The 14939-nt window shown below is 41.7% G+C and overlaps 1 protein-coding gene across 1 annotated transcript in view; it reads left to right on the top strand.

The window, feature by feature from the left end:
* TAFA4 (TAFA chemokine like family member 4) overlaps positions 1 to 14939 on the top strand; it is a 230179-nt gene that overhangs the window by 110740 nt on the left and 104500 nt on the right. Inside the window, exon 4 of the mRNA XM_047095190.1 lies at positions 8929 to 9053. Coding sequence (XP_046951146.1) covers positions 8929 to 9053 — 125 coding nt within the window. The remainder of the gene's footprint in view (positions 1 to 8928; positions 9054 to 14939) is intronic.

Genomic DNA, 14939 nt, shown 5'->3' with positions numbered 1-14939 from the left:
CAGGAGGGGTGAAAAGCGTGTCACCCAGCTACCCAGTCTCTAGTATCAGAACTCTGTTCTGCCTGATCAGCAATCGCACACCCATCCTTTGTCTCTGGCTTCCATCCACTCCCCACTTTTACATTGTCCGTGACCAAGCTGTTAGGCTGCCAGGCGGTACCTACCTCCTGAGTTTTATCTCAGATGCAGCTTTGTTTCCCAACCCTTCACTTATGAGAAACTGCAGTTTGACCCACTCAGACCTTCTGGGGGAGGGTCTCACTGAGCAACGGCCAGGTGCCAGCCACACTACACGACGTGCTGCTGCCGATGCCCAGAGACTGTGGCTGGGTGCCAGCCCACCCCAGAAAAACTTCACGCAATAGTGTAGCAGTGTTTCAGGGATTATGGAAAATCACAACACACATCTGGCGCCAGGCTTCACCCTTAATGTCCTTGTTCCAGCACCAGTGAATGTGGTTGTTCTTCGGGGTCTGCTGGGACCTTTGCCTGTGGAGTAGCTGCACAGCCTCTACCAAATGTCCTCCCAGCAGGGGAACCACCTTTACCTCTGTGGCCCAAGGACCCCTCGGACCTCACTCTCTGCCCCTGGGGATTTGCCCTTCCCACCAGAGTCCTGCTAGGTATAGAGCTACAGAGTTTCAGACTCTGTGCTCCCCTTGTTTATAGAGTCATAATAGAATTTAAACCCTCTCCTTTCTCCCTTTTTTGTTCAGTCCCTGTGGCTGTTTCCACTTTTCCACTTTCCACTTTCTCTCCAGATGCTTTTCCTGTACTCTCCCCACCCCCCTCTGTCCTCTCTCTGCAAGCAAAAGCAGCTCCCTGCCCTCTGTGGCTTCTCTCTCCCCCAGTTCACCTCTTTGTGCCGTATACCTGCTGAGTTCTGTGGTTCAGGTTGTGCGTGTTGTGTTAATCTTCAAATCAGTTTTCTAGGTGTGCAAGGTGTTTTAATGTTGATCTGGCTGTATTTCATGGATGAGAGATGCAAAAAAAACAAACAAACCCAAAAACAAAAAAAACCCTTCCATGCTGTTCTGCCATCTTGGTCCCTCCACCAATATTGTGTACTTCTTAATCCAACCCGTTATCATTATTATGTTGATGAGATCTTTGTGTGCTGGTACCTATTGACCTGTGTTTTGTTTTGTTTTGCCTTTTTTCTTTTATTTTTTTTTTACTCGCTTGATTAGCATTTCATTGAATGGCTGGGTAATAATTTGTTTAGCTGTTCATCTACTGCAGGACATTTTAGTTGTGTCTGTGTCAAGACAAAGAGACTCATATGCTAACTAAATGATTTCCTTAGTGTCATACGATGAGTAAGTAATAGAGATCAATTATTTGGTATCTGAGCAGAGTTGGTTCAGTAGAACATTCTCTGATGATGTGTATATTCTTTCTATATATCTCAGCTAGATGTGTTGATGCACGTATGTCCACTAACATTGGTAACCACTAACCACATGTGGCTATTGAGCATTTGAGATGTTACTGGTATGGATTTAAATTTAAATTGGAACTTGTAACTAGAAGCTTCTCTATTGAACATTGCAGGATTAGCTGTATGTACATATGTAGCTCATGAATACAACATTTGTATCCAGAGAATAACCAAATCCTGAAGGATAGGATTATGATTGTGTGTTAATATTTGTGTCCCCTGCACCTAGCCTAGCCTGGCAAACAGTCAGTGTTCAATAAATGTTTATTGGATCAAAGTCACAGAGGAGATGTTGGAAGTCGTAGTTTAGGCTCTAGTTAGAATATGTGTCTGTTTTCATATCCCCCTGATCTTCTATTCATTATTTGAATGCTTCCATTAGGGCTTTTTAGCTTTATCCCATAATAATCTTTATCCCACAATAATTATGCAGGATCATGCTGCTAGTTGGTTTGTGGAAGACCTAGTCTCTGCTGATCCGTTCCTCTTTTCATATTTGTCAATAAGAATGTGGAGAGGATCTAAAATATAAAATTCACTTGAATTTACATTTAAATTAAAACAAAAGCGAGAAGACATTGGAGCAGGGCATTAATTAATGTTGACATAGAAAGTGGAATCTCCTTACGCATTTCTGTTAATCTAGAGCACAGATACTTACCTTGTGTTTCCATTGCTTTTCCATAAAATCATAGCTTTTGTTAGTTAAAAAGGGAGAAAAATTAGGTGTTGTTTTTCCTCCAATAAGTTCTTTTTTTTCTTAGTTATAATTAACTTATAAAATCCTGTATTGTTGAAATGTGTCTGTCCCACACATTGGGGATTTGGGCAGAGGGGTGGGAAATTACTTGATTATAGCCAAGGTTACTTGGTTCCTACAGCAAACAACTATGTGGTTGGTGAGCATGTTTCCATTTGAATCTTCAACTGCCAAATATACGCAGCTGTTTAATGATGGGAACTGTATTCTTCACATTTATCAAAATACCACTCTACAGAGATAATGCTGAATGCTTTATGATAAAACGGGATAAATGTGTACTATGGTGAAGCATCATTTATTTTGTCAGAGTGAATGCTTTCTAAACATTGGGTTTAAAAAAGACTAATAAAAGCTGAGAAATGGGAGGCAGCTATTTTTTTTCTTCTTCTGATGCCCCAGTTTGTTTTCTGAGATGTCACAGATTACTTAGTTAAGGCCTAGAATTCCTGTTCATATTGTAGACAACTTGCGTGGCTTTATGGACTGTGTGATAAGTTACAGAGTCTGTCTTCAAGATGTGATTTCACAAGGTTTTGTGACTGGCTGTGTTCCATGATGCCACCTGAAAGACAAAGTGGGTTTCTGAGTTTTTCCCAGTGGCGGTAGGGTGAATGACAACAAGGTGTACTTTACAGAAGCACTGGGGGAGGTTGGAAGGATGTGCACGCTGCACACATTGGTTCATTATATTTTAACTTAGCGCATTGTACCTGGCATGTCCTAGGTGCTGGGGGATAGCATGTTAATGGGACCCTGGCCCTGCTTTCAAGGAGCTCAGTTTATGGGGAAAGAGAGACAAACTCTAGGAAATAAGGTACTTGAAGAGTAAGCAGATGTGGGGTCAGGGATGACATCCAGTGAGGTCTGATTTCACCAGGCAGGAGGGGAACTAAGTGGTGTAGCAGGGTAAAGCATGTCAGGATGAGCAGGGTGACCATGGGAACTAGAAGCAGCTCGTTTGGGCTCTGAGGTGGTCATAGTTGAGACTGGAGATGCAGACAGAGCCTTTGCTATTAGAGACCTGCCGTCAACTCGAATTTTAGGATTTAATTCTTGCCTTTGGCGAATTTATATTCAAGGAGCAAGGTTGATCTCAAATACCCTAAAATTCCTGAAAAGGAACGATGTGATCTCTGAATTTGACGGGTCAGATAGGTTGTCAGCATAGGTTTCAGGGTGAGCCCTCGAGTAGCCAGGATTTGTGTGTGGGAGAGAGAGCAGTGAGAATGAGCCAGAGAAACAGATTCAGAGAGAGATGATGCAGATTTTCGTCTTGGGGGATTGGCCACAGTGGAGGCAGGAGGGAAGATAAGGAGTAGAGGTGGCATTGTATTTACCATGTATTGGGATTATTTTCACCAGCCAAAGCTTTAATGAAGTCTCATGAACTAGCTCAGTTTCTCATCATGGGCTGAGTACATCTCCGTAACCAGAGTTAAAAATTTTTTTTTCATGTTTATTATTTTGCAAGAGAGAGAAACCGTGCAAGTTGGGTGGGCGGGCAGAGAGAGGGAGACACAATCCGAAGCAGGCTCCAGACTCCGAGCTGTCTGCACAGAACTGGACTGGGGCTCGAACCCGTGGACGGTAGACCGCAGCATGATGACCTGAGCTGAAATTGGATGCTTAGCTGACTGAACCACCCAGGCGCCCCTTTATTTTTGAGAGAGAGTGTGTGCAAGTGGGGGAGGGGCAGAGAAGGGGAGAGACAGAATCCTAAGCAGGCTCTGCACTGTCAGTGCAGAGACCCTTGCAGGGCTCACACTCAACCAGTGGTGAGAAAGAGTCAGACCTTTAACTGACCGACCCACCCAGGCACCCCACCTCGATCAATGTTTCTTAACCAGGGGTGATTTTGGCCATCCTAGGGATATTTGATGATGTCTGGAAATACTTTGGGTTGTATACTGGGGGAGAGGGTGCTACTGGCATCTCGTGGGTTGAAGTCAGGGATGCTGGTGACAGTGTTATCATTTGCATGTATACCCCATACAATCGAGAATTATGGGGCCTCTAAAGGGCTACGATCAAGTAACTCTGCCTTAGAGGCAGGTCCCTGCTGTACATGGTTGTACTGTGTGAGCTTGCACGTAGTTTAGAAGACAAACCTAGATCCCAAAAGATCGTTCTGTACATATTTATCCACAGCTTCAGTCAGTACTCTGTGTACTTTATGGAAAAAACAGTACCTTGTTATATGTGAAGTGTGTGAACAAGTGAAAGGTGCTTGAACAAAAAATCGTGTTCTTAGGACTGCCTTTTTGCATGTTACCTGGGTCAGGTTGGAATGGCTTCTTTTCTTGAAATAACAAATCTAAATTGGCAGGTCTTCCCACCTGCCTACCTTTAAAGTTAACCAACGGCTTAAAGTTAATAAACCTTTCTTTAAGGTTAATTCGCCAAGAGCATCTTGAAATGACAATGTTAAGAACAAAGTAGCTAAGTATATTAGACACTCAGAGCATATTTTTGTGATCGTTTCTATTTTTAAGACATCCATATTTTAGGAAGATGTGTTCTTCACCTTTCTGTCTGTAGTTTCAGCATCAAAGTGCCCTTTTCTTTAGAAAAGCTTAACTGGGCGTAAATACAACTGAACTAAGACAAAAAATGGAAGACCACCTCCTGAGAAGTGAGCCTGTTTGTTGGTAGTCTTATTCAAAGGTGGGTTTATGTAAATAGCTATATGAATACATATTGTGTTTTATGTCATGGAGTAATATTTAATTGGGACAAGGAATAGAAAAAAATCTCGATCTACTTTATGCAACAGAGAGGACAGGAAATGTACCAGGAACGAAATAGCTAATTGGTCCCATTATATTTTCACCTAGAAAACAGCATTACAGAAAACACTAGTCACTACCATAAAAGCAGAGCTTCAGGGTTTTTTGTTTTGTTTTGGTTTGGTTTGGTTTTGTCTTCTTTCTGCATAAAACTATAAATTCATTACAGGTTGGCAGCTTGAAGATAGGGATGTTTTGTATTTTCATAAGTCAGGAAGGCATGGGGCTTTCTAAAGAATTTTATTTTAAAAATAGAAGTGACAAGACACTTTCTCATTATGAAATTTTATAACAGGATAAAATAGATACCTCCTACAAACTTATTTTCCTATGGAGACAAGGCTCAGTTAAGTGGGCAGATGTTCTCAAGAGTTATTTTAACAAAATCCTGCTCCTGGGTCCTTTGTTTCCACCCAAAGCTGAGCTCAGTACGCACTCAGAGCTTGACCTTCTGGGCTTTTTTCTAAAGATTTTTTTTAATGTTTGTTTATTTTTGAGAGAGAGACAGAGCACCAGCAGGGGGAGGGGCAGAGGGAGCCACAGAATCCCAGGTGGGCTCCAGGCTCTGAGCTGTCAGCACATAGCCGGACAGGGGGCTTGAAGCCATGAGCTGTGAGATCATGACCTGAGCTGAAGTTGGATGCTCAACCCACTGAGACACCCAGATGCCCGTACTTCTGGACTTTTTAATCACCTTATTCACTGGTGGGTGAAACCCTTAAATGGTCCTCACTTTAGCTGTGAGTTCTTTAGTCAGTCTTTAACCCATTAAGGAACTGGAAACTTTTCTTGTGGCTACTGTGGTGCTTCTCGTGAAGGTTTCCTTTCTGAAAGAGTATTTGTTGTTAAGTAAGTCTTTAACACACTTGTAGGGTCCCACGTATTCACTAAGATATGAAAATGATTTTTTTTCAAGCAAATAGCAACCTATCCTGAAATTTAAAGTCTATTTTAAGGAACCTACTGTGAATCTGTCTTCAGAAAAATCACATTTTCCAGTTAAATGAAAGAAAACTGGTAAATAATTTCACAAGAGCTCGATCTTCCATGCTTTGTTATTTTATTTAAATAAATTTACGTTTTTAAAGTATTCTGAAACTATTTTACTCTTTTCTATAGTTAAGAATTGGCATTTTTTAAATCCCCTCAAGCTCCTTTTCTAGATTTGGCATCAGAATTATCTTGGGACCCCATGAGGCCAATAAGGGCTTGTATTTCTCTGCTGTGAAGTTGAGATAGAAAGAATCAAATTATTTCCTCTGTAGGGAATTTACGCCCAGATTTCTCAACTTATGCCTCACTTGGTCTCTTTCAGACTCCTTTTTGTCCCCAATGGTTTATCACCTGCCAGACTAGCTCTCCTGGGCACACAGTTTTCCCTTGGTTGTGGAACCACCTTACTAGAAACTTTCCATAGCTCCCTTCTGCTTGAGAAATCAAGTCTAATCTGGAATTGACATTAAGAGCCCCTGAAGGTTGCTTCAGACCACCTTGCTCAGCTGACTGTCCTTTGCTCTTCTGCTGACCCCTCACTGCAGCCACATGGACCTCCTCCTGGCTTTCTGGTGGGCCACTCCCTGTCTCAAAGCGCCAAGTGTCTTCACTTCCACAGATCACTTGTCATCTGTCTGGGCCTCTTTGGAATCCTCCATGAAGCCCTGACACCTGTCAGGTTGCCACTGCTGAGTGGCAGAAAATCTGCCTAAGAAAACTGTTTTAAAGATAAAAAAAAGTATTTTAAATTCAGCTGTAACTCTGTGTAAATATAACTAAGCTCTGTCAACATTTATATAACTTTTGCAGTCCTGCAGATGGAATTTTCAAATTGAGGGTTGGGAACCATCTCTTATTTATCTTTATATCCACTTGGGACTAACCTGAGGTATTCAGAAAATAATGAAGGACTGGTCAGCACACTGAATCTGGTCAAACTCTGTGTAGCCTATGGTAACCTAAACTATTATTGTAAATTGTAGTACAGTCGAAAGACTTGCAGATCAAGAGGAAGAAGCCTAGGTTCTCATACCTCCTCCCTCATTTTACTCACTTTGTGGAAGGCTCTTGTTTTTATTTCTGGAACCATCTGCCTCTTCTTCCTGCTGCTGAAGGTTGTTGGGACAATCAAAAGGGCAACGGTATAGAAAGGGGCTTTGACAATAACAAAGCTCCACCCAGTTTTAAGGTGAGATTTCTATAATATTTGTGACGGAAGAGCATACAGCTTTCTCCAACTTTACCCTACCGTCTCTGTCTACTCAAGTTCATTGGCAATTACTGCCAAAATGAGTAACCCATAGAGCTATATTCCTTTCTCAGTGTTGGCACCTTCTAACGTATGGTTTTTCTAGATCACAATTGTGCCTCATTTAGGGATTATGTCTGGCCATTTCAGCTGATAATGAAATGGTCCTGTGCCCTAATCCTGCCATAGTGCTGTTGCCTGACAGGAGAAGAGTTTTTAATGCATGAGCTTGCTGTATTATCTACTTTTGTTACCGCCTCTATACCTCTAGTTGTTTCTACTACAGCCTGCTGGTGTGAGAGAGGGGTATGAATACAACAAGGGTTGATGAGGGGGCTCCAGTGGTCGAATGCCTCTGTTCCAGTGCTGTTTGCCCAGTGTGACTTTGAGCCTCAGCCTTTTCTTCTCCATAAAATGAAGGAAATACATTTAGCAGGATGCCTGACCCTCAGTAAAAACTAGCTATTAGGAATTCTCAAGATTTGCTTGAAATGGAGTTCAGACTTCCCAAGACATGGTAGTTAAAGTCACATCCATTGAGGTATGTTTTTTTACCTAAGTGCTGCTATTTCAACAGAAAAACAGAGCTCTGCGTGCCTGGGTGGCTCTGTCAGTGAAGCGTCTGACTCTTGGTTTCAGCTCAGGTTACGATCTCACAGTTTCATGAGTTCCAGCCTTGCATCAGGCTCTGCGGTGGCAGCATGGAGCCTGCTTGGGATTCTCTCTGTCCACCCCTCCTCCACTCACACTGTCTCTCTCAAAAATAAACAAACTTAAAAAAAAAATTAAAAACAAGGGAGAAACAGGGCTCAGCCACCCCATCTCCCTTAATCCACACACACTACCTGCAGCCCTAGATCTCTGATCCGTACCAGCCTTCTGGCTGGGCCCACCTTTAAATATGAATCACATTCCCTTTTGTCCTTTGACTCTGTGAGAATACCTGGCCAAGTTGATGGAGTTTCCTTAACTTCTTGTAGTCTGCGTCCACACCTGGAGAATTCTTACTGGTAGATGTCAGCAGGGATGATGGGGTAAGGAGGAAAGAGAATTCTCAGGTGAGAGAACAAGCCTAGGATGTGGGCATGTGAGGGAGTACCAGGCTTACCAACTTTTACTTGGCTTCCAGCTGTTGAGTTTAAGGAGTTATTCCACCACTTGCTGGACTGGCATGGAGAGATGAACCCCTCTGTGATGGAAACGTTTACTGTTTTTAATCTGTGCCACTGGCAACAAAGTCCGTCAAATGTACTGACTTTGCCAGCTCAATATGCACTGTTGTAACCTACAAAATGATGACCACACCAGTAGCTAACATTTTCTGACAACCCAGTGACTGGTCCGTGGTTAGCCAAGACTTTGCTGTGGATTACCTTTATCTTCTTGACATCTGTGGTGAGGTTCTATTTTTATCCCCATGTTACAGATGAAGAAACTGAGTCCAAGAGGAGTTAAATAGCCTAAGGTCATGGGCAGGAAAAAAAAAACCCCCAGCCAAATCCATACCCAGGCATGTTGTAAAGCTTGGGATCTCACTGTTTTCTAGAGCATGTGGCTGAACGCAGGCTTTAAATTGACTTACGTTGAAATAGTTCTTATTTACAGTCTGAAATCTGTATACTGATCCATCTGAGCTTCATGTTGTCCCTGTTTGGAGGAAGAAACACCTTCACGAACACTGGCCTTTGTTTTCCAGCTTCCATCGTGATTCAGAAGTGGTGGTGCCACATGAATCCTTGCTTGGAAGGAGAGGATTGTAAAGTGCTGCCAGATTACTCAGGTTGGTCCTGTAGCAGTGGCAATAAAGTCAAAACTACAAAGGCAAGTATAGACAAACACAACTCTCATTTACAACTTCCCCAGGTTATTAACTATGTGGTGTCCCCCCTTCAGTTTATCCTGGCACCACCAGCGACGCTATTTTATGTTGATAAACCTCCTTGGCTGGTACCTTCCCATTACTTTGGCCTTTTGAAAAGCCCATTGCCTAATATCACCCTTTATGTCAGATCGTATGGAGCAGGGACTTGCTGGATGAGTCACTCAATTCATTGCAGCTCCTTCGGGAGCCCACTTTAAAATAAAGGAATCAGAGTCGACAGCCAGCATATCCAAACAGCATGGTGAGATTCCACATCCAGATGATTTGCTCAAGGAGGGATACTTCCTGTGAGGAGTAAGACTTATATAACACTTGGATTTAAGTCAAGAGTTGTCTCTTGCAAGGATGTGCTTTCTAGTCCCCACACTTTCAGAAGTCTACCAGTCATTCTCCATATGAGGACCACAATCACATTTGTGAAATGCAGATATTCCTGGCTAGTCTGCCTGCCTATCTGGGTCTTAATAAATAACCTGGCAAGCCACATCCCATCATTCTTTTGTTTGTTTGTTTGTTTCAGTCTTCTGTTAATACCTCTTACCATGGTGCCTTTGCAATTGCAGAGAAAGGTGTTCTTCATGGAATGTGCTTCCCTCCCTTCTTTACTCCTTAACCATTATTTCTTTAGAATCCTTCACTGACAGGATTCATGTCTCCTCTATCTTTCAACATTTACTATGGTTATACTTTCCATGGAAAGGTATAGTTAGGTTTTTAGTACCTAGAGTGTTCTAAGAACAGACCTGTGAAGTCAGGGCTCATGTCGGTTTTCAGTTACCTTCATAGTCCCAATAACTTTTTTGAATAGAAAGTAATAAAATTGAAAAAAAGTAATAAAATTGGTCATTCTAATGAAAGAATAAATTTAGAACAATGATAACATTTTATAAACAACTATAAAGATAAATTTTAGCTGGCATCAAATACAAGATCAGCAGTAGTATAATTGTCAACTTTTGTTAGTAATATAAAGGTGACTAAATGACCCGATAAAGGCATATCTCGTTTTATTGTGCTTTGCATATACTGTTTTTATGGTTTGTTGTTGTTTGTACAAATTGAAGATTAGTGACAACCTCGTGTCAAGCAAGTCTTTTGGCATCACTTTTTCCAATAGCACTGGCTCACTTGGTGTCTCTGTGTCACATTTTGGTAATTCTCACAGTATTTCAAATCCTTTCATTATTTGCTATGGTTATCAGTGATCACTGATGGTACTATTGTAAGTTTAGGGTGGCACCCCTTTGTGTGTTCAGTTCCCCTCTCTTCCTCTCCTTGGCCCTCCTTATTTCCCGACACACAATGATATTGAAAGTGGGCCAATTAATAACCCTACATGGGCCTCTAAGTGTTCCAGTGAGGGGAAGAATCACATGTTTCTGACTGTAAGTCAGAAGCTAGAAATGATTAAGCTTAGTCGAGAGGCCTGACACAGGTAGCCAAACTGTGAATACAAAGGCAAAACTCATGAAGGACATTTAAAAAAACTACTCCAGTGAACCCCTTCCATGGAGAAAGTTTTAGTGGTCTGAATAAAATCTCCATCTAGCCACAGTATTCCCTTAAACCAAAGTCTGATCCTGACCAAGGTCCTAACTCTTTAATTCTATGAAGGGACAGAAGAAAAGTCTGCAGCTAGCAGATGTTGGTCAATGAGGTTTAGCAAAGAAGCCATCTCCATGACAGACAAGTGCAAGGTGAAGCAGCAAGTTATCTAGAAGTTCTAGCTAAGACAATGAAGGTGGCTACTCAAAACAGCCGATTTTCATTGTAGACCAAACAGCCTTCTGTTGAAAGAAGATGCCATCTAGAACTTTCATAGCTAGAGAGGAGAAGTCAATGCCTAGACAGGCTGACTGTCTTGTTAGGGGGCTAATGCAGCTGGTAACTTTAGGCTACAGACAGGGCTCATTTACCATTCCAAAAACTCCTAGGGTCCTTAAGAATTAGGCTCAATCTACTCTGTCTGCTCTACAAGTGGAACAAAGCCTAGATAACAGTCCGTCTGTTTACAACTTGGTTTGCTGAATATGTAAAACCCACTATTGAGACCTCTTGTTTATAAAAAAGGTTCCTTTCAGAACAATCTACCTCGTCACCCAAGAGCTCTGATGGAGATAGACAATGAGATTAATGTTGTTTTCATGCCTGCTAAAATGACTTCTTGATCCATGGGCTGCAGAATGGATGTTATTTTGACTTTCATCAGGCTATAGCTGCCACAGGTAGTGATTCCTGTGATTGATCTGGGCATTCTAGGTTCCATGAAGAACACTTCTCATTCCTGGGAAGATGTCAGAATTAACAGGAATTTGGAAGAAGTTGCTTTTTAACACACATGGACAGCTTTGGGGGGTTCAAGTCTTCAGTGGAGGAAGTAACTGTGGATGTGGCAGAAACAGCAAAAGAACTAGAAATGGAGCCTGCAGATGGGACTGAATTGCTGCCATGTCATGAGAAATCTTAAGAGATGAAGATGTGCTTCTTATGGTGGAGCAAAGAAGGTAGTTTCTTGAGATGGAACCTACTCCTAATGAAGATGCTCTGAAGATTGTTGACCTAACAACAAAAGACTTAGAATACGACATCAACTTAGTTGAGAACGGCAATGGCAGGGTTTTAGAGGCTTGACTCCCATGTTGAAAGAAGTTTTGTGGGTAAAATGCTATCAAACAGCAGGGCGTACTCTAGAGAAAGCATTCATGAAAGGAAGAGTCCGTCAATGTCACCCCAACCCTTAGCAACCGCCACCCTGATTAGTCAGTGCCATCAACACAGAGGCAAGGCCCTCCACAGTTAAAAAGATTATGACTGGCTGAAAGCTTAGATGATAGCATTTTTTAGCAATGAAGTATTTTTAAACTAAGGCTGGTACATTGCTTTTTTAGAACAAATGTTGCACACTTAACAGACTACAGTGTAGTGTAAACATAACTCTTACATGCACTGGGAAACCAAAAAATTAATTTGGCATGCTTTCTGGTGATACTCATTTTGTTGTGCTATTTGCTTTATGGCAATACTTGCTTTACTGGGGTGGTCTGGAGCGGAACCTGCTGTATCTCTGAGGTATGCCTGTATATGCTTTTATATCCACAGCAGTGGACGTTCATGGAGTCCCTTGTTGGTGGACGAAAGAGGTTAGCATTCCCCATCATTTCTAATTAACTTCTAGTCTATATACACCCAAGTGTGCTTGCTAAGCAAACCCTGCCTTAAAATAATTCCACTATCCTTCCCCCCACCCTGGCCCTTTTCAGCCCCTTTTCCCCCTTCCCTTCCTGAATAAAAATGTTGGAGCTGCCAAGGAGCTAGCATATTAGATCCATCAATGATAAAAATGTCTTCTTATCCTATTTCTTGTGGACAAAGAAATAACATTTGGAAGATTATTCTTGTATTGATTCTTATATGTAAATATAAAACAAGACCATGAACACAAGCCAACTATGTTCCGGAAAAGAATGTGTCTAAGTAGTCTCTTGCTGGGGAGGCTCCCTCTCTATTTGTGTGCAGTTAGAGCATTTGCAGGAAGCAGACCTTTAGGGGCATTTTGGCTCTGTCTGCTGGGAATGTAAGTTTGCTCTAGCTAAAACCTCAACGGTAGTGACATTTCATTTGGAACTTGTAAAAGTTGTAGAAACACAATACAGTTCCCTAAGCCATAATGATACTTAGCTGCTTTTTTTTTTTTTTAGTGATATGCCACTTGAGAATAATCTCAAAGTAGTAAAACTTTGTTTCCTTTATTAATCCAACTCGTGGCTTGAACTGCATAAAACATTTTATGTCTTTTATCGTTCTTATGAACACAGAGCGGATTCATTTGTGGAGGTGTGACTGGCTTCTGGGAAGAACTTGGTGCCCTGAGATTCTCTTTTTCATAAAATAGATACTAACCTTACCCATAAGTGAGACAGTGGTCCTACAACGGTTGAGGGATTACAGTTCTAGGGGGGATATTAACTGTGTGACAAAATAGTTTTCATTTTCCTTAAACAGTTCCTGCACACCAACGTCAACACGTGGAAAGGCTAAAAAGTAAGATGATCTGCAGTAAGAGACCTATGTCAGAATTTTATTTTTCATTTAAATGCAAATATGAAGAGAGCAGTCAAGTTGAGAGATTAACAGATTTAGATGAAGATCAGAAAACGAGGGGGACAGTTCCTAGGAAGCCATGCTGTCTGTTCCAGGTGTAAAAGGTTGGCAGTGAGTTTATTGTGCCTGGATAGCTTTTGGTGGTCGCAGAGAGCATTCACCTACCAGTTCTTGTGGAAAAATACAGCTTTCACTGTCATTCTGCCTCAGTTTTCCTCGTCATTTGGAGTCATTCGTGTTAAAGCTCTGAACAATTGCACACAATGTTGTTTCAGCACCAAAGCCAGCCACTGTCCAGGGCTATTTGATGTTTGAAAATGGAAATAAATCGTACTGAATTTCAAGAAATTTTAGATGTTTAAGGTTTTTATTTTTCCAACATCTAAGGGTAAAGAGCTATGCCTTTGGAGCAGTTCTCAACCAGGGCCAGTTTTTCCATCAAGGGTCATTTTTAGTTGCCACACGTTGTGGGAATGGGGGTTGTTCAGACATCTTGTGGGTAGAGGCCAGACAGGTTGTAAAAATCTTAAAACGCATAGGAGGGGTCCCCCATAGCAAAGAATTAACTGGATCCAAATGTATTTTTTTCCGGTAGCTCTTGGTAAGCATCCTACCTGATTCTCTTACTGCATTTACTTCTTCTAAGTTTGCATTCTCTGCATGCTTCTAGTATTTCATATTAGAAAATGAGAGAGAAGAGTTAAATGAGGCTTCCTCTGCTATACCATCTCTTACCCTTAAGATCTAAGATGACCCGTTCTTATGGTATCTGCCTGAAAACACCCTGTGAACGGTACCTTTCTCTGTTTCTTAGGCTACCGCTATGAATCATCTTCATTCTCTTTTGCTGCATTATTATAATATTTATTTAATGGTAACAGTAGCTTCAGAACACTCATCCTAGGGGGTCCTTGTACCCACTGTTTTGAGCCACACTCCTTGGATAGTCTGGTATAGTAAGTCTGGGATGGGGCAAACCATTCTTAAAAAGTGCTTCATCCGTTGATTGTCATTTAACCGGGCCCCACACCTGCTCTGTTTTTGCTGTAGTGCTGTTTTCTGTGTTTCCAGGGTAAATTCCTTGCCCAGGTTTCTCCTTGGTGAGAGACCATCAATGGATCCCCATGGGTAACAGAAAATAGAGTGTAAGCATCTTGAGGTCAACCCCTAAATGTGACTCCCCCAATCGACCATGTATTTCCATACCCCCACTGCTACCTCATTCATCACTTCTCTTTTCTAAAGTTCTAGTTGTCTTTTAAGTTCCAGCCGAGATGGTTCCTTTCCCCTGAGGTCTTGTCTTTCCTGATCCCTGTGGAGTAGAGCTAGTATTGGCATGTTAGCAGTGTGGTATCCACCGAATTTCAAAGTGACAATGAACCTTACATATACAATTAGCAAAATGAAAACTTTACAGGAAAATAAATGCTAAAGAATCCTGTCATTGAACTTGAGATTGGCTCCAAAATGAGCTGGGCATGGAAAGTAAGCTTCCTTAAATAAGATGCATTGAGAATTACATCCTCCATCTATACTTAGATCCAGAAAGAGCTAATGTGGCAGTAGCCACCATTTCATGAGGTTAATCACAGGACAAGCACCGGGTCATGGCATTCACGGTTCACTCACTCTTTACTATAAATGGAGGGAGAAGATGCTACTTAAACATTTAGCAGCCGAAGAAGCTCAGGCAGTGATACTCCTCCCCATCAGAAAAAGACCGG

The sequence above is a fragment of the Lynx rufus genome, unplaced genomic scaffold (assembly GCF_022079265.1).
Source record: "Lynx rufus isolate CCGP_SWC_20201006 ecotype Redwood Valley unplaced genomic scaffold, mLynRuf1.p SCAF_4, whole genome shotgun sequence".
In the NCBI taxonomy this organism is placed as follows: Eukaryota; Metazoa; Chordata; class Mammalia; order Carnivora; family Felidae; genus Lynx; species Lynx rufus.
This window is presented reverse-complemented; position numbering and strand designations above follow the sequence as displayed.